At 54.9% G+C, this 23,832-nt stretch overlaps 1 protein-coding gene across 6 annotated transcripts in view; it reads right to left on the reverse strand.

The window, feature by feature from the left end:
• The window catches only part of GPSM1 (G protein signaling modulator 1), a 159,425-nt gene that overhangs the window by 26,506 nt on the left and 109,087 nt on the right, over positions 1 to 23,832 (reverse strand). For 3 of the 6 annotated variants that reach the window (XM_075905593.2, XM_075905590.2, XM_075905591.2), the window contains one exon: positions 18,928 to 19,107. The exons of the other annotated variants lie outside the window; for them this stretch is intronic. In XM_075905593.2, the coding sequence (XP_075761708.2) occupies positions 18,928 to 19,107 (180 nt within the window). The remainder of the gene's footprint in view (positions 1 to 18,927; positions 19,108 to 23,832) is intronic. 6 annotated transcript variants of the gene reach the window in all.

A 23,832-nucleotide genomic window follows, 5' to 3' on the forward strand; every position in this document is an offset into this window, starting at 1 on the left:
TATTGAGGTATCCTGCCCTCAGCCCAGGTCTACGCTAGGGAAATGTTGGACGAGGGGATGCAACTCCAGCTATGTGAATAATGTATGGAGTTGATGCACCTTAGTTCAAATTACCACAGTGTCCCCATGGCAGAGGGTCAATGGGAGAAACTCTCCCATCGACTCTCCTTACTCTTTCAGTTAAGAGTGGTACTGGAGTCGATGGGAATGCAATCAGCAGTTGATTTAGCAGGCCTTTACTAGACCTGCTAAATTGACCCCTGAGAGATGGATCCCCACAGAGCCAATCTCCTGGTAAGAGTAGACAAGGCCTAAGATTGGCTCTCCCTCCTTGAGACTGGATGCCCGATTGTACAGTGAAAAGAGCAACTCTATAAACCAGTCGTGACCAATGTTCCCTGTAATCTTTTCCATCCATGTGAGGATTTTTTCTGGCCATGTGTGGAATTCATATTTTCTGTGCACTGAGGCAGGTGCGTATGTGTACCACTAACAGAAACAAAACACCTCGCTGTGGGCACGCTGCTAATCAGCCAGGTGGCATTCAAATCTCTCCTGAGCGGCTGCACAATCGCACAGCTTACAGGGAACACAGAGTATGACACGTGCTCTCAAACGCCACTGCTGTCGACTTACCCTGCAATCTACCCCCTACCCCGGGAGAAATCCACCTTCTTGGAACAATTTCCTCCACTTATTTCCTTTGCTGAGTGTGCCAGCAACGAATCAGAAAACGAGACAAGCTACTTAGGCGAACAAAGCATGGATCTCTCAGCAGAAGTGCACAGAGCACACGCTCGTCGTAGCAGAGTGACGGGGGCTGCAGGTCTTCAGAACAGTTTTACAAAAACAGGTTTCTCTTCCATATCCTCTAGCTAGCACATGGCAGGAGAGGCCAGAACAGAACTCCCGAGATGCTTCTCTGCACTTCATGCCAGGACTGGCCTTCTGGACACCAGAGGCGTGCCAACTCCCAGAGATTCTCCACGCAAATGGCGTGTCCCCCGCACTATGTTTCCTGCTCGCTTGCCCCAAAGACTTAAAGCAGCTGCTGCTACCCAGCAACGTGCATTTTCGCTCTAAACGTATCTCCAAACACCTCTCTTTCAGGGGGTTCTTCTCAACACAGAAAAATGTTCAGCCAGCAGGACAAGAAAAGGCATGTGGAATATACGAGATGGAGACCAGGCCACGAAACTAAGCGTGGCAAGAGACATGCAGGGACGAACAGTGGAAGAGAAGGCAAGGTGCAAATCTGGGGTATAAGAGAAGCAGAAATGCACCTGGATTGACATTTCCAAAGCCTCCCGGGGCAGCGATGCTACCAGGGATTTGGTTTCAGAATCACCAAGGTGATTTTAAAGTCTCGGCCTCTCTGCTAATGACCGGAAATCCTTGCAGGCTCAGAGAGCCGAAGTCTGAGCTCAGTGATGCAGGGGCGAGTCAGAACCCCAAGTGGAGCGCAGAACAGAATACCAGGCGGCGCACTGGAAGCAAGAGCAGAGTGTGTGTTTCTCAGCCACGCAGACACAGAGGTGAGGCTTACAGGATCCTGTGTTTGCACTAAAGGACTGGCCACATTAGTTTGCTTAACATGAGGATGGATCTGAACCACAGTCCATGACGAGGGCTAAGCAAGGCCTAAGCTGTGCGTTGGCTAAACACACAGGGGCGGATTTCGCCCAGAAAGCAAATATAGAAAAGGAGGCATGAGAACGTCAACACAACTGAAATGTGATTGGGGGAGGTGCAAGAATGCCCCTGGATCGGCTTCCCTACTCGTCCCGGCTTCATCGCAGAATGCGGACGCCATTGTAAGTACAGCCGATTGGCCGGGAGCAGTGACCCGTGAAACTTGCCTGGAATGACACAAGACCTCATCAGTGAGCGCAGGGAAGAGCTAAGTGCGTAGGACGAGGCGGGGCAGAGTCTCTTTGGGACAGATGGGCATTGACCCACCTAATGTGGGGCAGCCTCAGGCACATCACAACTGCTGGGGGCAGGCTGGTGACAATCGCTTTTGCCCCTCCCCACTCCCACGCCCCCGTGAGTTGTTACCACTAAAACGTTCGCGCCCCGGCTATGTTGGAGGGGTCCATCTTTAGCGCCCCGACCCCTTCGAGGGCGCCGTTCACACTCGGCAGCTACCCACGGGAAGCATCGGCACAATAAGGAACGCCACTGGGGAGAGACTGCCGGGGCCAGCTGCTGCATCACAGGAGAGCCTCTCGGAGCACTGCGGGCACTGACAGCACCAGCGGTGTCGCGGGAGCAGAGCAGAGATGTGGGGAATCAGGTACAGAGCCCAATTCTGCACCTGGCAGAGCCGTTTACACCAGTGCAGAGAGGGTGTGAAAATGCCCCTCACTCTGGATTGGTGACATTCCACCCCCAGCTTTGCACCGGTGCAAAGGGCTGCACAAGTTGTGGGACCAGACCCAGGCCTAAAGCCCCTGCCTCTCCTACCATGCAGTTTTAAACATGTCGCAGCAACTGGGTCTGGAGCCAATGGGGCGAGGGAGGACGTGGCCCACAGCAGTGAGACGACACGAGTACTCGGCGCGGGTACCCGTGTGGCATCGTGGCTCAGCGCCCAGGGCCGGATCCTCAGCTGGTGTAAATCAGACCCGTCGGCTTGGAGGTGATATCGACTGACACCATTTGAGGGTCTCGCCCATGGTTTGTTGTGGTGGCGCTAGGCACTGCGGCGGGGGAGGGTATGAAGCCAGGATAGCGATTGGCTAGACCAAACTTGGGAGCATGCCCCATGCTTAAAAACTGGGGTGGGGAAAGGCGCGGGATGGCTGTGAAGACATAAACGGCACCGAGGGGGAGTGAATGGAGGAAGCCAGACTGGATACGTAGACAGAAGCAAGTCGATGTTATTACTTCAGATACAAAATATCCCAATAGCCCCGGCTTCCCCCAGCTGCGTTAGCTGAGGCCCTGTTCACTTGCATGGCTCATGCTCCATGGACTGACCCACGTTAAATAAAAACCACTCCATTTGCTCACAGATCACATTCCGATGTCTGCAGGCGACGCAATGTGCGAGCGCCCGCGTGTGGGCGGGTGTTTGGTTTAGGTGTCGGTGGCACCTCAGACTCTCACAGCCCTGGATCTGAATGCCGAACTGCCGTTGCCAACACAGTCACATGGAGCTACTTTGTGCAACAGCCTCATTAATTCTGATTTTACACGTTCCTCTTCCACGCACTGTAACCTAGCCTGAAATTACAAGGCTGGTAGCCACGGTCTGTGGTACAGAGCCCAGTGCATCGCTGGTGCAGGACAGCCGCTGGCTTCGCGTCGAGAAGACAACGTGCCCCTGACTGTCTGCAGAGGGGAACAGCTCTCCTTTGCGGTTAACAGGTGGATTTCAAAGCACGTTACAACGTCAAGTTCAATATCACCCTCATAGCTCAGCCCCAGCCTTAGCCCGGGGCTGTTCCTGTTCTCCAAACCCCTTGGCCCCGCCCAGAACCAGGGCTCCCTCTACGCTGGGGGGGAGCCGAGCATCACAGGGGATTAATCAGCCCCGCCCAGTCAGAGGGGCTCCGTGCATGGACCTGTGACGCTGGGCTGCCGCGCAGCTTAGAGGGAACCCTGCCCCGAACCTCCTATTGCACGTCAAACCCTTCATCCCAACCCCCACCCCCAGCGGGAGCCCTCCTGCACCCTGAGCCCCTCATTTCTGGTCCTAGACCTCCACAGCAGGGCTGCGTGTGGCCCCCCACTTTTTCCATAGGCCAGTGGCCTCGGGTAGAAGAAGGTTCCCACCCCCGCTCTATCACAGCAGCGATAAGGATCGTGCCAAGGCAGAACAACATCCCCGGTCTCCCATCCCAGAGGATGCCAGAGCCCTTTGCCATCGCCGTTATTTATTTATATCCTAACGATGCCTAACAGCCTCCTGCAGAGATCAGGGTCCCTCTGTGCTAGGTGAAAGCCTCACTCCATGGCCGCCAATGGGAATTCTGCCTCTGGCTTTTACCGTGGCCAGAGACGGCCTCTGCCGCGAAGGGGGGGGGGGGGCGTCTACATAGATGAGACCGAGAAAATAGCCTCCACGCCTGAGACTCTTCCCCCACCCGGGAAAGGCAGCCACTGCCAGGGGGAGCTGTGGCCGATGTTTCAGAGGCCGTTTGGGACAGGAAGTGGATTATCTCCAGGTACAACCGCAGGGGCTGAACGGGAACCCAGTCCTGGGCTCCAGCGTGGGTGCAGAACAGCAGGGCACCTCTAATAGACTCAGACTCTTCAGCTACGTCTACATTGGCAAGATTTTGCGCAAATACTTTTAACGCAAGAGTTTTTGCGTTAAACAATTTGAGCAAGAGAGCGTCTACATTGGCAAGATGCTCTCCTGCGCAAGAAAGCTCCAGTGGCCATTTTAGCCATCGGGCTTTCTTGCACAAGAAATTCATGTTGCTTGTCTGCACTGGCCTCTTGCGCAAGAGGGCTTTTTCCTGAGCGGGAGCATCCTAGTTCTTGTGCAAGAAGCCCTGATTTCACACATTCGAACGTCAGTGTTCTTGCGCAAGAACTCCCCGCCAGTGTAGACAGGGCAGCAAGTTTTTGCACAAAATCATGCCAATGTAGACACAGCCATAGACTTTAAGGTCAGAAGGGACCATTATGATCAGCTAGTCTGACCCCCTGCACAGTGCAGGCCACAGAATCTCACCCACCCTTTCCTGGAATAATCCTCTCACCTAGATCTCAGATATTGAAGTCCTCAAATGATGGTTTAAAGCCCCCAAGATGCAGAGAATCCTCCAGCAAGTGATCTGTGCCCCATGCTACAGAGGAAGGTGAAAGCCGGGGCGTCTGCAGCCCCACAGCGACCATTCTGGGGGTGCCCGGCAGCCACGAGGGCCCTCGCCCAAGCACTCCGTGGAAGCGATGGCCATCCCACCCGCTCGGACACAAACTGGCTCCCGACAAGGGGAATGCGGCTTGTCCCCAGGTCAGGTGAAGTCCAGAGGGGCCGGGATCGCTTTCGGGTACCAGACCTGGCTGAGTGCAAAGGAACGGGCTGGACAGTGACATGCCAGCTGGGGCTGTGCTCGCTTGGCGACAGGTCACACGCAGCCTTGGACAGCAGCATGCGAGGGCCAAATTCACACATCCCCTGGCTTCTGGGGATGACTCGGCCGCTGGCTTTTGAGGGAGGGGATGCTGGCCAGGACACCCGCGGCTGTCTCCGACGCGACCAAACCGAGCTGGCGTTTCCCCTGGAGAGGCGGGACTCCCTGCGGCGCCTACCATGCCGTGCGAATGCTGGAGTCTCGGGGGGCAATCAGAACCCACTGCCCTTGAGGATTCCCACCAGCTCTGGAACCGCTCCGGCTCTCAGGGGAGGGGTGTGTGGAAGGACTGGGCACAAGGACGTGCAGAGATAAACGAGCCTCGTTTGGAAAAGGCACCCGGCCGACAGACTGAGGCAGCGTCTGAATCTATTACACAAAAGCCCCTGCTTTTCCCAGCCGCCTATTAACGACGCGGCTAAGCCCATTGACTTCAGAGGCCTGCTGTATCTCTGACAGCACACCAGGCTTTCGAGCGGGAGCCCAGGAATAATCCCCTTTGCCTGAGAATGACGACCCGGAGCCTTCCAGAGACATTTGTTCTCAACGTTGTGTCACGGGGTCACTGATGAGCTCTCTTTTCAGCACGATTGGACAAAAATGACAGAACCGTCTTTGCTGGGCCGCTTCCAATCATGGATTTACCCTTCACAAGCCACAAAACACCATTTGCCATGTGTCCCAGCCAGCCCTGAGGCACCTCAGCCGGGAGAGGGACCCCGTATGGCCTGGCAAGATGGTCACAAACTCTGCCTGCGCTTTGTTAAACAGACACACAGGGAACAAGACATACAAGCAGCCTCAATGCCAAGCTGTACGAAATCAAGGAGCTTTGCAGCCTCGTTTGTCGCTTGCATGCATCTCCTGCAGGCGTCTGTCAGGGAAGAAGGATCGTCCCGCGGAGAACGGAGTTCTGACTTAGCTGCGGCTGCACACAGCCGGCATCCTGGTGCGATCAGTGACATGTCCCCTGTGCTCCAAACGTCAGGGTGCATAAGGAATGGGACTGAACACACCCGAACCCCATTACCTAAAGGAATGGGACGCCCACAGTTGGAATATGATGTTCAGTTCTCGGCCCCCGACGCCTGTAAAAGGATCTAGAAAGAGCGAGGATTCAGAGACAGGCGTGGAAACAATTCAAGCCTTGAAGAGAGAATGAGACTGGCAATGAGAGAGCTCAGCAGTGGGCGTGGGCAACCTACGATCCGCGCGTGGGCAACCTACGATCCGCGCGTGGCATTCTAGGTGTGGACTGTGGCAAGGTTGCCAGATTCTGCTGGTTTCCGTCTGTCGTTTATTCCCTAGCGGTATTACTAAAGTGGCACTTACTTAAACCAAAGGCAGGTGCAGGCTGGTTGCACCCAGCACTGACTGGGAGAGCCGGGCGCTCCCTCTGCGCCCAATCCCAGCGCTGCTGCGGCTCAGTTGGCACGCCCCGCTAATCCTAGGGACGCCCGCGCCGTGAGCAAAACTGCCCTAGCCCGGGAGACCAGCTTGGTTCTGACAATCTGGCAGCCCACTCAGAGGAAGGAGGGCCACGCAATAGCCCACTCACTAGCCTAGCTTGCCCATCGCTGGGAGAGAGGCATGCAGAACAATAAACGGGGCAGAGACGCTAAACCGGGCACTGTATTGCAGTGGCGGCCTGTCAGTACAGGTGAACTAGGCATCGCCTAGGGCGCCAAGATAAACGGCCGTTGAGGGCTTTGGAGGCGGGGGCACCGATCACGCATTTCGCATGGGGAACCAGTTGCCAGCAGCTCATCTAAGGCCGCTCCTGGCTAGATGGTCTCTCTTAGGACAGAAGAGCAAGGTGACATTCAATACAATTGAAAGATGGTAACTCTGAAGCCAACAGGAAGGCATCAACATATAACCAACTTGTGGAATTCACCGTCACAAGATGTTGATCTCAAGGCATTAGTAGGAGGTCAGAAAAGAATCAGGATACCAAGAAAATCCACAGCTGTTTTAGACGGGTTGGGTTGTCCTCATGCTTCAGGACAAAACCAAAACAGACTCCATAATGGTCCACTCTGGTATCGCTCGCACATTCCTCCGAAACATCTGTCCTGGCCAGGGGGCTAAACGGACCACGGGGCTGACAGCAGATGGCAGTTCCTTGATTGCTATAGAAATACTCTTAAATTTAATAGATGTAATAACATAGATTCAGTTCACTGTTTTAAAGCACTCTTGATTATATATAATAATCTATTCCAAAGATATATTTACTGGTGTAATTAATTTCTGGAAAATATTATGCAGAATGCACAGAGAGGCAACAATTAAATCTAATCAGTAGAAAGGTATTTAGTGCATCTCTAATGACTTCTGTCAAATCTCTTCTGCTCTGCACACTGGACTAGTTCGCAAAAGTGCACAGTGTGACAAAATGCACACGCAGCGGGGGGGTGCCCATAGAACCCACTTCTGCATGCGCAAGAGGTATCTGTGTGAGCAAAAAATTATGATACAGATCCTCAGCGGATGTAAACGATTGTTGTGCCATTCATTTCAACGGAGAAATGCTGATTTACACCAGAGGAGAATCTGGTCTGTTGTTTTTTAAAAGTCTCCTGGCCTGTGCAATATATTAACAAAAAATAAGCCGGGAAGATTTGATGAGTGGCCGGAATGCCCCCAGGCACGGCAGATATGTTAAAAACGAGTGAAGCGTTCCAGATTTCAAGACAAGACAAACATTTGCCGTTTTATTGCTCTGCAATTGGCTTTTGTTCACCCTTCTTTTTTGTTATTCTTCTCTTTAAAGTGACAGTTTATGAGAACCGGCAAATGTAACATCTCTCTTATTGTCTGCACCCCCCGGAGTGTCGGCATCTGCCCACCTGCTTGCTGGAGAGATGACAGCACAAAAAGACGCACTGACATTGGCTAGGGCTACAAAACGCCAGTAACTGAACAATCTGCTGGGATGAGCTCACGGCTGTTACGAAGAGGGTGGGAATCAATTCTTCTCCACGTCCACTGGAGAAAGGACCAAGCAGCTGAACAAGGCTGAATCTGTAGCGAGGGAACGCTAGGTTAGACATCAGGGAAGAGTTGAGTTTCTAACTCTAGGGGTAGTTAAGTATTGGAACAGGTTACCAGGAGAAGTGGAATCCTCATTGCTGGAAGGTTTTAAGAAGAGGTTGGACAAACTCTTGACAGGGATGGGCTAGGTTTACTCGCATGGGGGGCCTGGATAGAGGACTTCCTGAAGGCCCATCCAGCCCCACATGTCTATGATGGTCAGCCCCCCCAGACTAGCTTTGAGGCAGGTAGCACAGGAAATAGTAGTCGTACTATAAACCCGGTGGGGTGGGCCAGCTGCCCAAGCCAAGCCTGCAGGGGAACTAGCGGAAGGACTCGGGTTGCTGCTCCATGCTGCAGTGCAGACTCCCACATCTTCAGGACTAACCCTCCGGGTGCCTGCTGGATGAAAGCTAGCGCCGTCGGGCCCTTAGGACCTCCCTTTGCTTTCAGTGCAGACGCACTCTCCCAGGGACCGTGCAGATGGGCCCAACAGAACATCAGAGAGGCCCGATTGGGTCAGACCAAAGGCCCATCTAGCCCAGTGTCCTGTCGGCCCACGGTGGCCAGCGCCAGGTGCCCCCGAGGAGGGAACACAACAGGAAATCATCACACGACCTCTCCCCTTTCGCCCCTACCCAGCTTCTGACTCACACAGGCTCGGGACAGCATCCTGGCTAATCGCCGTCTATGAACCTGTCCTCCATGAATCGATCTGGCTCTTCTTTGAACCCTGGTGTTCACCACATCCTCTGCTTGTCTACTGCTGTCCCAAATCCTTCACAACCCCTCCTCGCCGGCAGGGAGCCTTGAACAGGGCCCATCCGTTGGGGATGAACGTCCTTCCATGAGCGGCCTTGCCAGATCTTCTGGATCAGAGGTCATTTCTAGCTGGTCTTTTCTGGAACCTTGTTAGAACATGGCAGGACCACGGAGCGGTGATTAACCCCTCTGCTACCAGGCTGCCCAAGCCCTTCACGTCCTGCTGCAAACACCGGCAGGGCTGTCGAGCCCAAGCAGGCCGGGGGAGCCGAAGCGGCTCTGCAGAGCCGTGTCGCTGTTTTCAGTTTTGCAGGCACCGTGACGTGACCCGTTCCAGCTTGCTGGCATCGTGGCACCAGAGCGCGAACGGGGTCCAGGCTGGCCCAGCGCTCGTTGCTCTCACCCCCAGGAAAGCAGCACCAAGCGCCGGCCTCGACGCGATCCGAGCAGGCTCTGCAGCAAGGAAAGGCCGGCTCGCCGCTGAGGTGCTTAGCGTCTCTCTCGCACGCACTTCGACTGGCGACAAAACCAAAGCAAGTCCCACAGGTTTGTGGCATTACTCTTGGCTGGGGGGGAGGAGGGGAAATGGGTCTTTTCACGAGGGAGCTCCAGCGCCCGGCCGCTGCTAAGATTCAGGGAAGCAATGCGCTGCTCTGAGTGTTTATTCCAGGGAATCAGTAGGTGACGCGGTAGAACTGAGGTGAGCCTGTCTCCTTGCGAGGCCTCCTCTCGCTCCCCCTCGACTTCCTTCCAAGCGGAGATTCACTGACGCACCGACCGGACCGGCCTCCCTCCCCCTCTCAGGAGCCCCATGGGAGAGATCCCGCACGGGAGCTGTGGGGGCGGGAAAGCTCTGGGCTGCTCCGCACGGGAAGCTGGCTTGGCGCCCGCTCAGCAATTCGACCTGCATCTCGACAGCTCGCGAGTGCGATTCCTAGAAGGCTCCATGCCTCGCCCAGCCATTGCCCATTTCACTCATCTGGCCTGGGGAAAGCCACACACAGAAAATGGCCCCTCCTGTGCACACAAGGCCTTATGGGAGATGTGGACCACGTGGGCCCAGGAAGATGCTCTGACCTTTGCCCTGTGGCAGGCAGGGAGGAGACCGCACCGAGCAAGAGGTGACCTTGAGAAAAGGCAGTCTCCGAAGTGGCTCTAGAAACCTCTGGGGAGGCTTCCAGCTTGTGTGCAGCAAATACCCTGGGAAGAGTTTCTCTCGTGGTCATGAGGCTCTTTTGCTTCTGGCTGGGACCCAGCAGCACAGCAAACAATAAAGAAAAACACATCAGGAGCCCAGTGAAAGTTCAGGTACCTACCCACGGTATCTCAAGGGAATCTAGGCCAGCTGGCAGGCCTATTCGAATTTAACAAACCCACAGGCAACCTCATCTCTCCACGATTCCACTCGTCTTTTCTTCTCTTCCGTCCGCTCCTTTGTAGGGCCTGTCTACACCGGGAAGTTTTACCAGTGTACTGGTATAACTGCAGCAGTATAGTTAACTGGTGTCATTATATTAGCACAGGTCCCCGGTGGACGCCTATTGCAGAATGTGCTCACATGGGAAGGGATAAGAACATAAGAACGGCCGTACTGGGTCAGACCAAAGGTCCATCTAGCCCAGTATCCTGTCTACCGACAGTGGCCAGCACCAGGTGCCCCAGAGAGGGTGAACCGAAGACAATGATCAAGCGATTTGTCTCCTGCCATCCTTCTCCAGCCTCTGACAAACAGAGGCCAGGGACACCATTTCTATCCCCGGCTAATAGCCTTTTATGGACCTAACCTCCATGAATTTATCTAGCTTCTCTTTAAACTCTGTTATAGTTCTAGCCTTCGCAGCCTCCTCAGGCAAGGAGTTCCACAGGTTGACTATGCGCTGTGTGAAGAAGAACTTTCTTTTATTAGTTTTAAACCTGCTCCCCATTAATTTCATTTGGTGTCCTCTAGTCCTTCTATTATGGGAACTAATGGTACCGGTAGAACGACATCAGTTTAAATTCACACCTTAGCTTAGTTTGGTCGAACCTTTTTGTGCTGACAAGATCACCCACTCTTCTTCTCTCCCAATGTCCGGGCTAGGGACTGGTGCTAGAAAAGGTGCTATTGGGGGAAAGACCTTAGCCAAAGAGTGGATCTTGCGTTTGATCTGGTAAGCGCACCGCCTGGTCTCCTCTAGCCATCAGCTCCATAGCCTGGATCCCCACTTCGAGAAGTTCACCAAATGAACTCAGCAGGGAGGAGGCGTAAAACAAACAACAGGAAGTATTTCTTCCCACACTGCACAGTCAACCTGTGGAACTCCGTGCTCTTGTGGGTAAGACCCAAGGTATCCATTGACCGGGGACTGGCTGGTCCTTTGGGGCTGGAAGAATCTGTTCGGAGTTGGCGAGATTGGTTTTTAGAGCCTCTCACCTGGATACAGCGTGGGTCTGATTGTGGCATAGGGAACGCTGAGGCCTCTAAAGGGTTTGGCCTGTGAGGCTGCCTGCTGGCCAGAGTGGCAGCTGACGTGCTCAGTGTGACCGATTTGGTGCCTTGTAGGGAAGGTCTCCAGTCTCGGGCTGTGGGCAGCCCTGGTTTTCAGCAGTTCGCCCTGATCTGACCCTCTCGGCAGGGCCCAGACCCGACCTGTATGTCACCATGCGGATGGGATCCCTGTGTGTTTTACAGCCACCCCACTGGGCTAGTTAGCACAGGCAGCCACCGTCACGTCCATGCCTGCCGGCGCGGGCACCGCGCCATTCCCCTAGCTGATGTCTCGGCCTCCCGGTCCAACAGCACCCGTGAGCAACACCTCTGTTGAGCGCCCGGTTTCTGGGCTCATACAACCATGTGCCAAAGCACCTGCCCGCGCTACATAAAACAAGTAAACAAGCCCCCCACATCCTGTCTACGGGGGCAGGGAAACAGGCCAGATTTTCCATTCTTTTTCCGGCGACAGCACGCTCTAAGCGAACGGAAAGCCTTGCAAAGCCGTTTGTCACGGGGGATGTTTAGAGACACGGCGCGCATGAAAACTGCTTAGTGTCCAAACACATCATCGGCCCGTCTCTGCGAGTCGTCATCCCAATCAAACCCAGGTTCCTCGGCCTTGTGACTATACATGGTCTGTGCGGAGAGAGCCGAGGGGAGGGCCACTCGAACACACGCGGGAGCCCTGCGTTCGCCTCCCAGGTGGAGGCTGCCTGCCGAAGGAGGGTTCACACGCGCAGGGCCAGTTCCAAGGTGGCGACGGCCCCGTTCCCACTGTCAGCCCCATCTTAGTTACTTGGCTGTTTTTATTTCCACAGATGGGCACTTAGGCCCTGACACAGCGAGCAGGGGAATGTAGGCACGTGAGCCATCCCATTGACTGCCGCTGAATTCCTCACACGTGTACTCTGAAGCATAGGCCTGTGGTGTCACATGAGGCCGTTAGCTGTAAGTCCAGGAACCAGCCTCCCTCCGTTGGGGATGAGAAGCCACTAATTTTCACCTCAGCCCATTGAAAAAACAGGGGAGAGCAAGCGGGAGAGCACTGCCCACGGGAGTCCATTTTGGAGTCTGGCGTGTTCCCTGAAATAAACCCATCCATGTGGAAGAGACCGTTCCAGACCACCGGCCGCCTTTCCTCATGGCCTGTCTGCACACCGGCCGGCCGGGCAGAGGGAACTGGCGAGCCCGATCAGTGACGGTACCAATCAACCTGGACATGCCAAATCCTTTCTCCAGTTTGCCAGCCTGTAATGGGGGTGCTGGTCTGCCACCCAGGAGAGTGAGTTCACACCCTGCTCTGCACAATGGGCATCCGTATCCCCCTCTCTCAGAAGCACGAGGAAGGTCTGTCCATGACTAACACTGACTGGAGTGGCTCACGACTGAATTCCTGCCACAGGGCAAACAGGCAGAAAGCAGGGAGACGCTCGAACGGGTGGTGTGTTTTACAGCTAGATTTCACCAAGCCAGTGATATACGGGAGCTCCTACACCAGTCGTACCATGGAATCACTCACAGATCCTTAGTCTCTCCAGCCTCACGCACCACCCAGGCCTATCGGACCCTGTGACAGAGGGTAGGGATGTAACAGTGCAGCCAACTGAACGATTAACCGATAAGCCGGTGTTAATGCTATCGGCTACAGCTCCCCCTGCAGCTCTGCAAGTCAATTTTTTCACGGGCAGGGTTCCAGCATCAAACCTTGCTGCTGCTCAAGTATTAAAAACACTGTAAGAGCTGGTACACTGGCTAAGTGTAAGGCAGGGCCTTGCTCTTGTGTGAACTTGGTTTCTGGGCCTCACTTCCCCACCTGTAAAAGAGAGAGACTATCGCCCGCTCAGAACTGCCGGGGGGCTGAGTACGGTAGAGGCTGAGCAAAGGAAAAGTCTCTTTGTTAGCATCCCTCTCTGAGAGAGTTCTCCAGTTAGCGGCTTTAAGCAACAAAGAGTCCTCAGTAAAGGGCAGACTTCGTGAATTCTTGCCTAAGTCATCCAGCCGACGGCAGCTTTCAGGGAGCCGGGCTCAGCAGCGCTGTGCCGTGACCCAGCGGACAAATCTATTTTTACCTCCTCGCGTTAGCATCTAGGGTGGGATTTGCCAGCTCGGAGTTAAAAAAAGGATCATGTAAATGAGAATTATCGCTTAACAAGCCCACCCACGCGCCCATAAAGCAAGCTGATGCACTGCAGCATCAGGCTTAGGCAGAAGGAAAGCGAACGTCTTGTCTCTTGGAAGAGTGACCCGAGCTAGAAGCTGCCATGAATTACATGAAAGAGGGTGGCCGGGACATTCATGCACAGGAGCGAGGCACCCTTTGTTAGCCTGTGTGCGCACGCAGGTACGCAACCCGCACGGCCATGTCTTCAGAGGGGCTTGCACACAGAGCCAGGGCCAGGCTTTCAAAAGGTCTCAGCTGCCAAAGGGTGAGAATGCCGGCCCCTGGGTGCGGAGCTTGTTTGTAAATCTGGCCTGGTGCACGTGTGTGTTTCACGTATACACCCTTCTGCATGCACACGTACGCATTACTACACAGACCAGTACATGTTAGCAGGGGGGTGAGTGTACACACACACACACACTTTTCCACGGAGCCATCACCCCAGAGAAGTCTCGGCTTCTTCCAAAAAGGAAATAAAAATACTGCACATCGTTTTTTGGGTATGAAGAGAGGGGCAAGCCCTAGCGAGCGGGTACAGCACCCCCTGCTGGGAAGTTGGGGACGTCACGAGCATCCCACTGCCAGTGACTAGAGGAAACTTTGGCGTTCTGCTAAACACTCCCCGTCCTTCGTGGCAAGCGCCCCCATTGCAAAGAAAGAAAAGGCAGGCAGATAAAAACATGCTCTGGGCAAAGAGAAGAACCAGCCCCCGTCGGGGCACTAGCCCCCGCTGACGCATTCCTGGCACCAAAGCCCGGGTGGGTCCCAGCGTGTAACCCTGGGCATGGCTACTGCTTGAAAACAAATCCAGGCGAATGCTCCGTCCTTGCCAGCTCTTCCATCCGCTGCCAAATAAGGGACTCCCCTTCAAATACAAGCCGGGGGGCCGCCTTCGCCGTTCAGCCTGGGCACTCCTCAGGGGCTGGTCTGTTCTCGGCTGGGGCAGGGCCAGAGGGGCCACGCTCGGTGCGTGCAGGGAACAGACTGGGGCTTGTCCGCGGCGTTCCACCCCCCCAGCCCACGCACGCCTGTCTTTCTGAGGCACGGCAGGCTCAACGCGCTGCTGTCCCAGCGCACAGAACCACCCGCGGCCACAAGGCGAACAGACGCCAAACCTGGAAATCCAGAGCAGGCTGCAAGGCCAGGAGCCCCGATCGGTGCAAGGACAGAGAAGGGGCTTTTGCCTCAGGAGTGCAGCTGGCATCAGCATTAGTTTGCCAATAGCTAGGCAAAGCCTTCCTCACCCCTGCCCAGGAGAGACAAGTCCCCAGTGAGGCGCTGTCTGGTTCCCCTAATGATGTTGGGAACTGGAATTCCCTTGCCTGCTTGCACGTGTGTCATGATCATGCCCTTAAAAAACGAACATGTGTATAACCGAGGGCCGGGTCCTACCAACACGAAGGCCTTGTCCACATTAGGGCGGTAGAAAAGGCGTAAAAACGGTAACTGTGCAACGGTTAAAAATCCTAGTGGTTACACAGTTAACGAGGTTTGGGGATCTACGGCTGGGAGGGACCAGGGAGGGAAGGATGGGGATAGATGCCCCTATGGCTCCTGGGAAGCCGGCTGCCGCCCCAAGCTGCGGGTGCTGCAGTATAAGGCTTATACTTCAAAGTCCGCAGCGCAGGATGGCTGCAGCCGGCTCCCCGGGAGCGGGGCTAGCAGCTGGAGGAGTGGAGCTGCCAGGGCTCACAGCAATCTGCCAGCCCCACTCCCAGTTTATAACCCGGCTCCCAGCACGCGTCAGCTCCTGGCTGCCAGCCCCGCTCCCGGGGAGCCAGCTGCACTGCGGGAGTTCAGCCGTAATGGAAACCGATTAGTGGATGCTTATCAGTTAACCGGTTAAACCTTTTGCATCCCTAGTCTACACTCGGCAATAGCGACTGGTCTTTTTGGCCTGCAAAGTGTCGTTCCCTCCCTGCGAAACAGCACTAAGTACAGAGTGTGCGTGTGAGAACCCACGTGTGAGCACTGACTCTTGCCAGCTGGTGAGCGTGTGCGTGCCTGTGCATTTGGGGAGGGGAAAACCGAAGTGGCTACAAGTTTGGGTTTGATCCTGGATCTCAGCCTCATAGCGGCTCCCAAACTGCCCCCTCCCCGCCTCCCAGGAGTCGCTGGCAGACAGATTGGCTTTTCTGCGACAAGACTGCCACAAGGCCCTCGTCAGGCCGGGATGGTCAGGGGGGGCTTTTTTACCACACGCAGCAGCCTGCATCCTCGCCACTGCGCTCCTGGGGGGAGGGGGACGTGGTCTGCCTGACCGTTTGCTGGAGCTGGGCTTTTGTTCGGTTGCTGGCTGCCTGTTGGTGTTAAAAATACAAGGCTATTTCTGGCAGAAATGTTTTCTCTTGGTCTTTGTGTTCCTTCTGCTGCCCCCACCTCCTCTTCGGCTTGCTGAGCTTTGTTTTCCTTGCTGGTGTCCAGCTTTGCGCGGGTAAACCGAGGAAAGCGCTCTTCCTTGGAGACTCGTTTCCCAAGGTGCTGCCTGGGAACAGGATCTCAGCTCCGAGAGCTCTCGCAAAGGGACACAGTCGGGGTAAAGGGCCTGTGTAGGGCAGGCCACGGCTCCCAGCCCTGTTCTCTGACCAGTAGCCGCAATCCAGGGAACCCAAACACAACACCTGAGATAAACCCAGGACCCCGAGCCCTAGGGAAGGGGAGTCTAGATCCAAGAGCTGCAGCTCAAGTTCATTTGGAGCTACACAAACAGCTTTTGCGTCCCGTTCTTCTGGTGAGTGTTTTGAATGCTAACAGAACAGGCCCCTCTGCTTGCTTGTTCTTTCTGCATTTGCCTGCGTTTCCCCGTACGCATCTGTAACCCAAACCCCGCGGCGCCGTGCGAGTGCACGAGAACAGAGCGCTCCCGAAGATCCACATGGTTCCACAGGGCCCGTTGCCGTGTTTAAATTAACCGCCCCCCCGGCGCACAGGACAGCCACCCTGGGAATCATAAGAACGTGATAAAAATGGTCCCACTGGGACAGACCAAAGGTCCATCTGGCCCAGGATCCTTTGGCCAATGCCAGATGTCCCCGAGGGAATGAACAGAACAGGGAGTTATCGTGTGATCTCTTCCCCTGCCATTCAGTCCCGGAACCTGGCACTCAGAAGCAAGGGACATCTGGAACATAGGGCTGTGGCTCTCCCCATGTTGGCTAACAGCCATTGCTGGACCTATCCTCTGTGAACTTATCCAGCTCTTCTTCCCATAACATAAGAACGAGGGGTCACCAAATGAAATGAATGGGTAGCAAGTTTAAAACAAACAAAAGGAAGGGCTTTTTTTTCCATGCAGTGCGCCGTCAACCTGTGGAACTCCTCGCCAGAGGATGTGGTGAAGGCCAGGGCTTTAACAGGGTTCAAAAAAGAGCTTGATCAATTCATGGAGGTTAAGTCCCTCAATACTTATTAGCCAGGATGGGCAGGAATGGTGTCCTGAACCTCTGTTTGTCAAGAGCTGGGAATGGGTGACAGGGGAGGGATCACGTGAGGATCCCGTTCTGTTCACTCCCTCTGGGGCACCTGGCGCTGGCCGCTGCGGGCAGACAGGACGCTGGGCTGGATGGGCCTTTGGTCTGACCCAGCCTGGCCGTTCTTATGTTGTTGGAATCAATCAGAGCTCCTCATTTGAGATCACGGAGTGAAAACATTTCAAAGCCACCTTGCCCGCAGTGAGACCTGCAGCAGTTGCTTGTGGCCAGGCCTCCTGACAGGGAGGAGGGAAGAGGCAACTGCCCTGCGGCCTGGCGATTCAAACTGGCTGGATCCCTGAGCCCTTCAAATCACCACTGCACGGTGCCCCGCAGGCGATTCTCGGGGTGCCGGGGGGAGGCGGAGGTGTGGTGCGCTCCAGGCAGGGCTGCGTGTTGGGAAACCCACAATCCAGGCAGTGCTGAGGGCTGGGGGCACTGTGGTCCAGCTGCCCTTGGCCCTGCCCCGTCCCCCCCCATTGCTCAGGTGCCCAGCGAGGTTGTTGGCTCCCATTTGTGGCTCTGGCTCCGGGCTGCAGCGTGGAATACAAACCCAACAGCCTCCTCAGGATAACCCCGCAGCTGCCCGTCCGTGGAAACCGGGCCCATCAGCACCATCAGAAACCAGCTCAACCGCCTGATGTGCCGGGATGACAATCTATTTCAAACACACCCAACTGGGACTCTCTGCGGTTCAGGGACCAACCGCGTCAATCAAAGCAACTCCGCTGACCCCGGACGCTGTAATTGCCAGACGACACCATCGCAGCCATTCACTCAACACAGCTGAGGCCAGCTTGTTTTTCCCAGGTTCCCACAGCAGAGCCCCTCTGCTGACTGTACGGCGCAGCCGCCGGCCAACCCTCAGTGAGGAGGGGCTGGCCCATGCTCTTCCCTTCTCTCTGAAGCAGCACGTAATCAGCCAGGGCGCCGCCAGCCCCCACGAGCCCCTGGGCACGGTGGGAGAGAGGACTCAGTTCCTCACTTCTGCAAGAGGTGGGGCCTCAGGTGGAAGGGGCGGAGCCTCGGGTGCAAGGGGCGGGGCCTCGGATGGAAAGGGTGGAGCCTTGGGTACAAGGGGCGGGGCAACCTGTCTTCCATGCCGCTTGGAGCACAGCATGATCCCTCCTCTCCCCCAGCACTCACAGCCACCCAGAGCACACAGCACTCTGGGAGATGCTTTCAAGGACCCAGGGCTTCGGCCACCACCGCAGTAGCCATGTCTGGGAGCCGTGGAGCAACTGCCCCTTTTGCCCCCGCCCAGCAGGCCTGCACTCGGCTACCTCCCAGGGCCTACCCAGAGCTCTGCCTCCTTGGAGAGCACCAACACCAGCCTGGGGACGGGCTCAGGACAAAACCTGGCCCACGCTTCTCCAAAAGCGACTTGTGATTGGGCCGCTCACTTGGGGATGCCCCACAAGGGTCCAATTCCCCAAAAGTGCCCCGCCCCCGCCCCCTGAAGAGCAGGCACCCTCGTCTGTATCCAGTGAGGGCCCCGCACAGGGAGGCTGACAAAATTGCTCGAAATGGTGACTTGGCATGCGAACAGCCCCGCACTTAGAAATTCGGATCGCCTCTCTTGCGAAAACAGCAAACGGAAAACAACCATAGGATCGTTCACATAATAGTCCCATTAGTGTTAATAATCATCCTCAACTATTCTATGGCCTTTTGTAATCAGTAGGTCTCAAAAGGAGACGTCAGGGTCATTATCCCTATTTTAAAATGGGGGAAATTAAGGCAGGGAGCAGTCAATTGATTTGCCAAATATTACAGGCCAGCAGAGCACTGGGAATAAAATCCAGATCTCTGGAGTCTAGGGCTCTATCTACTAGGCCACACTGCCTCCCATCCCGTCAGGTTACAAATGTGACAAGAATGAACATTTTATAAAAAGCTCAAAGAAGGGGCGAAAAACGCCCGTCATCTTCCTACCGATTGAGACACCTGGACTCGGACATCACTGGCATCCACCGGTGACAAATGGGACTCCTGGATTTTCCTCTCTGAACCGGACTGGTTCTCCTGGTATTTCTTGGATCTCACAGGCAGAGACAAGAAGTCCTTTCCCGTGATCTTCAGGTCTCCCATATGGTGGCTATCCCCGTTCTGCTCCTTGGGAGGACAAGAAACATTCATTGCATAATTCAGCTGAGCCTTCACGGGGTGATGGCAGGTTTACCCCTAGAATCTGTAGGAAGTTAACCTGGAGTTTGGAAGCCACAATTTATGAGGATGGCCTGGAGAATTCCAGTTTTGCAACTGTCACCCCTTTCAGCAGTGGACAATAGACTGGAGAGGACACATCATGCAAAGGAAATGCAATTCGTCTGCCTTATGCTAGCTCGTCATGGGCACTTTTGGGGACCACGTCATTATTAGGGTTGCCAGATGGCTTCACCAAAAATACCAGACACCCCGCCCCCCAAAAAGGGCAAAAAAGTGCCGGGGGGGGGGGGGAGAGAAAAGCCGGACACCTGGCAACCTTAGTCATCGTTCTTGAAGAGTATCGGAGTTAAGTGGAGGGGAGAGACTGCTATTCTGTTTAGAGTGGAAGGGATATTTTAGATAGTGGGTATGTAAGTCCATGCCAGAAATTTGTGATAGTTACTAGGCACAGAGAAAGCCATTCTAGAGCCCCGGCTGCAATTTGAGGACACTGGATTAAGACACCACCACCTCAGAGAGATCAAGAGGTGCTGTGATGGGGTGGACTAGGCCCAAAGGCCCGCTGCTGGAGTCCTCAGGGCTCTGCCACACCCATTTCTGGAATGGATCAGTGGAGAAATCCTCCAAGCAGGCTAGAGAGGCTGCAGGGGAAGCAGCCGATCAAGGCTTAGGAGGGCCATATAAAAGAAGCTGCAGAATAGAGCAGGAGTTAGTTGCTGCATGGAACTCGAAGAGGGAAGACTGGATGCCAGGATGGAGGGAAGAGCAGCAGATCCTTGAAAAGTCAGTGCGGGCAGGCTGAGTGCAGAACTTGGCCAACCCACTTGAGGATACCAAGATGGGCCCTGCTGGTCTAGTTGAAGATTGAGCTGAGGGAAGAGTTGCAGAAAGGGGACACCAGTTGAGGATACCAGGATGGGCCTCTGTTGGGTGAGGGAAAAAGGCTCCAGGAAAAAGACTTAGAGCTACAGCACTACAGCAGGGCCAAGAAAGAATGTGGACTGTAAGGCCTGAGCTGCCTAAGACCAGCCGAGAGAAACACTGCCAAGGAATGGACGGTGCTCGCAAGAGGTGGGTTCCAAGCACGTTACAGCCATCAACTAACGTGGGACCTGGGACTTCCAAGGAGATCACCTATATGTCGCGAAAGCACAAACAATCCTGCCCAAAAATCTTCGATGCAGCAACCCAGCGAGTGAGATGCTTTCCACTACCCAGCACACGAACAGCACTCAATACAAATAATAAGCAGGATTTCTTGTAAGGGATTAAGGCCCAGGAAACCAAGAAGAACCCGGCAGCTGGGTCACATTTCAAACTACTCATGGAGAAAAACTACCAGGTCAGGCAGACACACGAGACACAGTCATTTGGAAGCGACTCCCCGAGATTTGATTAAATCACTTTAATTCCATCCGTAGTGGGTGTAATTGTCATAGAAAAAAAACCCATTTACCCTACAGCTAGTAATAGGCATCTCTGATTTGCAAACACAAAGGGTTCCTAGAGCTCAACAAAGAAATCAGCTACTGCAGGAGTAGATTTACTTCCTTTTCATCCATTCGCTTCCACACCTACAGAGAGACTCTCCCCTTCCATCCATACGTCAGCATACCCAGCACAGACAGGGGTTAAAGGTGAGCAATGCCCAAAAGGCAGAGGTTATAGCTTGCACCGACGCCCTCACATTTGAAAACTCCGTGCAGTAGTTCTTCATATTTACAACAAAAGACATGTCCCGAGAAAGCAGAAACAGTGTCAGGATCTCAGCAGCTGCTCCGCTGTGATCATGAACTCACTTTCCCTCATCTGGCTATGCCACTGCATTGGGAATCAGGTGACCCGAGTTCTATTCCCAACTTGGCCATGGACATGCCTCAGTTTCCCCCACTGCAAGTCAGTTGGATAGATAGCATTGGCCAGGTCTACACACAGCTTAGTTAGGCAGAAGAGGTCTGCTGCAGGCCATTCCAGATCTGAGGCAGTGAAGCAGACTCATTGGATGTCGGAAAACGGCCTGCCGGGATATAAGCATCATCAAGAACGGAAAAGAAAATGGTACCAGCAAGAGTGTGCAGACAAGGAGCTTCAGCTGGGAAGGAGAGACGGTCTCACCAGTTGAGATGCCACCTGCAGCAGAATAGTTAAAAAAAAACAAAACAACTTGACCTGGTTGCCGGTGGGCCCTGGGCAGCCGGCGATCTCGTTTGTGAATCCCTCCTCCAAGCACAGCTGTGAACCTTGCCGCTCCAGCAAGCCCAAGCCGTGGAGCTGTTGGCGAGTCCATCTGTTGGCTACATCTGCCCCTCCTCGGCTTGACTAACCGTGGCGGAGCCCGCAGCGACTCGCAGATCCGCTGATCGCTGGCCTGAGACGCACACAGCTCTGTCCCACGCCGCCCGGGTCTTTCTCCTGAGCACTGGGCGAGCAAGGGAGCACACCCGCTCAGGCAGCAAGTGTGAATCTTCCAGACCCTCCACTCTGCAGGTCGGCACGGAGGGGAAGTGCCCTCAACTACCACGCGGTTCCTTAACGATACTGAACACGGACAATGTTTGTAGAGTTCCAGGCCCCTCTTCTTCCCGCCACGCTCCCGATGCGAGACGCGTGCAGTGACTGCCGGGTGAGGGTAGCTGGTTCCAAGCAGACTGCCCGGTTTCAGGTCCTGCCATCCACCGTGGCGACAATAAACATGACCCATCATCCCAGCGCACAGGTGGCGGGTAATGCATCGCCTTCCCTACACTGCCCAGCTGTCCAGAGGGACCGGGTCTGCACAGCCCGGCTCCCCAGCATCCCGGGAGGGCGAGGCCTGCAGTGCGGCAGCTCTGGCCCTCCGCTGGGGTTGACTGGGAGGGGGAGGTGGTCGAAAGGGCATGGTCTCGGGAAGAAGGTGTGTGGTTTTGGGTGGAAGGGGCGGGGCTTTATCTTGCCTTCCCTAGATAGGCCTTCTCCCGCCCCCCCATGACAAGAGGGATGAAGTGACTTGCACAAGGTCACAGAGAAGATCTATGGCGGAGTCAGAAACAGGAACCGATTTCCGAGTCCGGTGTCCTGCCCACGGGACCATGTAACTTCCGTTTCTGGAAATAAAGCTTCTCCCATTCCAATCCCCCTCCTCTCCCTGCCTGACTATCCCTCACTGGCCTGTCTCCTCCGACACACTGGTATTTCCCTTGCGAGGATGCAGCCACGGCACAGACCAAAGCCAACAGTGCAGGACAGCCGGGATGTGACGCTCAGAGCTTCCAGCCCTCGGGCTACCCTGCAGTAAGCGTGGTGCTTGGCGCCTGAGCACGGCGCCCGGATGCTCCAAGGACCATGGGCAGGTCTGGCGGGAACTTTAGCTGCAATATTAATGGGTTTTGCTGCTACCGTCCTCTACCGTCCAGGGTGAGGTGGGGGGAGGGGGAGAAGGGCATTGAAGACCCTGACCTGCAGCCATGCCTCCAGCAGTGAAAGTGCATGCACTGATGGTGCAAATGCGAGCCACTAAAAATTGGTGTGGCTACAAAAGAAAAACCTGGGGGGGGGGGGGGAGGGGTCAGGGGAAGGAGCTGGGTCAGGGTGGAGTAACACTGTTTGTTATTTTACATGCATAATTAAAGAAAACCCCACTGCGAGTTGGTTTCCACTATGTCGACATTCAGAGCCATCTCGTCCACAGGATGGTTTGGGGCAGCAACCCCAGGCCCTGTGCTTTCGGGGCCTCACAGGGAGCGGTGCCAGCAGCGTCAGACCCGCCCCTATGCTCCCCAGCAGCGCCGGGAGCCGTGGGGTACAGAGCGCCACAGCCCCGGCCTGCTCTGCTCCGGCCTCTCGCAGCCAGGTCACTCTGCTGGGAAGTCGAGCAACTCAGCCCGCTCTGTTCCACTCTCCCAAGAGACTCAGCTGGGGGCCGGCTCAAGCGAGGAAGGGGGGAGCCCACCAGTGACCCCCTGGGTCGTATCTCTTGGGGAGGAGGCTTGTGGGAAGGGGTGCAATGGCGGTAGGAGGGGGCGGGGGCAGGAGGGGGTGGAGCGGGGGCAGAGCAGAGGCAGGAAGAGATAGTATGGGGCTGGGCCCGGGATGGAGGAGTCCTAGGTCCTGCGATGCTGGGACAAAATGGGCTACTGGAATCGTTGGATGCAGCGGGGCTGGAACGTTCACATGGGGGTGCCGAGAGTCATTGAACCAAACTGCAAACCCTGTATACGATGGAAACCGCTTCAAGGCAGGGGGTGCGGCAGCACCTCCCACAGTCCTAGTTTCAGCACCTACGTGTCTAAAAAGAAGAGTACGGAGTAGGAGGAGAGAGGTGATTTTCTCTCTCTGTACACAGCCTTGGAGAGATCCATACGGTATACCGCGTCCAGCGCTGGTGTCCACATTTCTAAAAGGGCACAGGAGAGAGCCAGAAAGATGATTTGAGTGCAGGAGAAAGTGGTGTAGTGGGAGAGGCTTAAAGAGCTTAATCTGCTTAGTTTATCACAAAGAAAATGGAGAGGTGATGTGATTACAGTATACAAATAGCTTCACCAGGAGAAAATACTGGCTACTAAAAGGATCTTTAATCCGGCAAAGAGAGACATAAGCAGGGTGGATTGATTTAAATCCAAGAAATTTAAATCCACTGATATTAATGATGATTAAAATAAATTATTTAAATTGAGGTTTCCTGCTTGCCGATTT

Source organism: Pelodiscus sinensis, chromosome 23 (assembly GCF_052426305.1).
Source record: "Pelodiscus sinensis isolate ZL-2025 chromosome 23, ASM5242630v1, whole genome shotgun sequence".
NCBI lineage: Eukaryota > Metazoa > Chordata > Testudines > Trionychidae > Pelodiscus > Pelodiscus sinensis.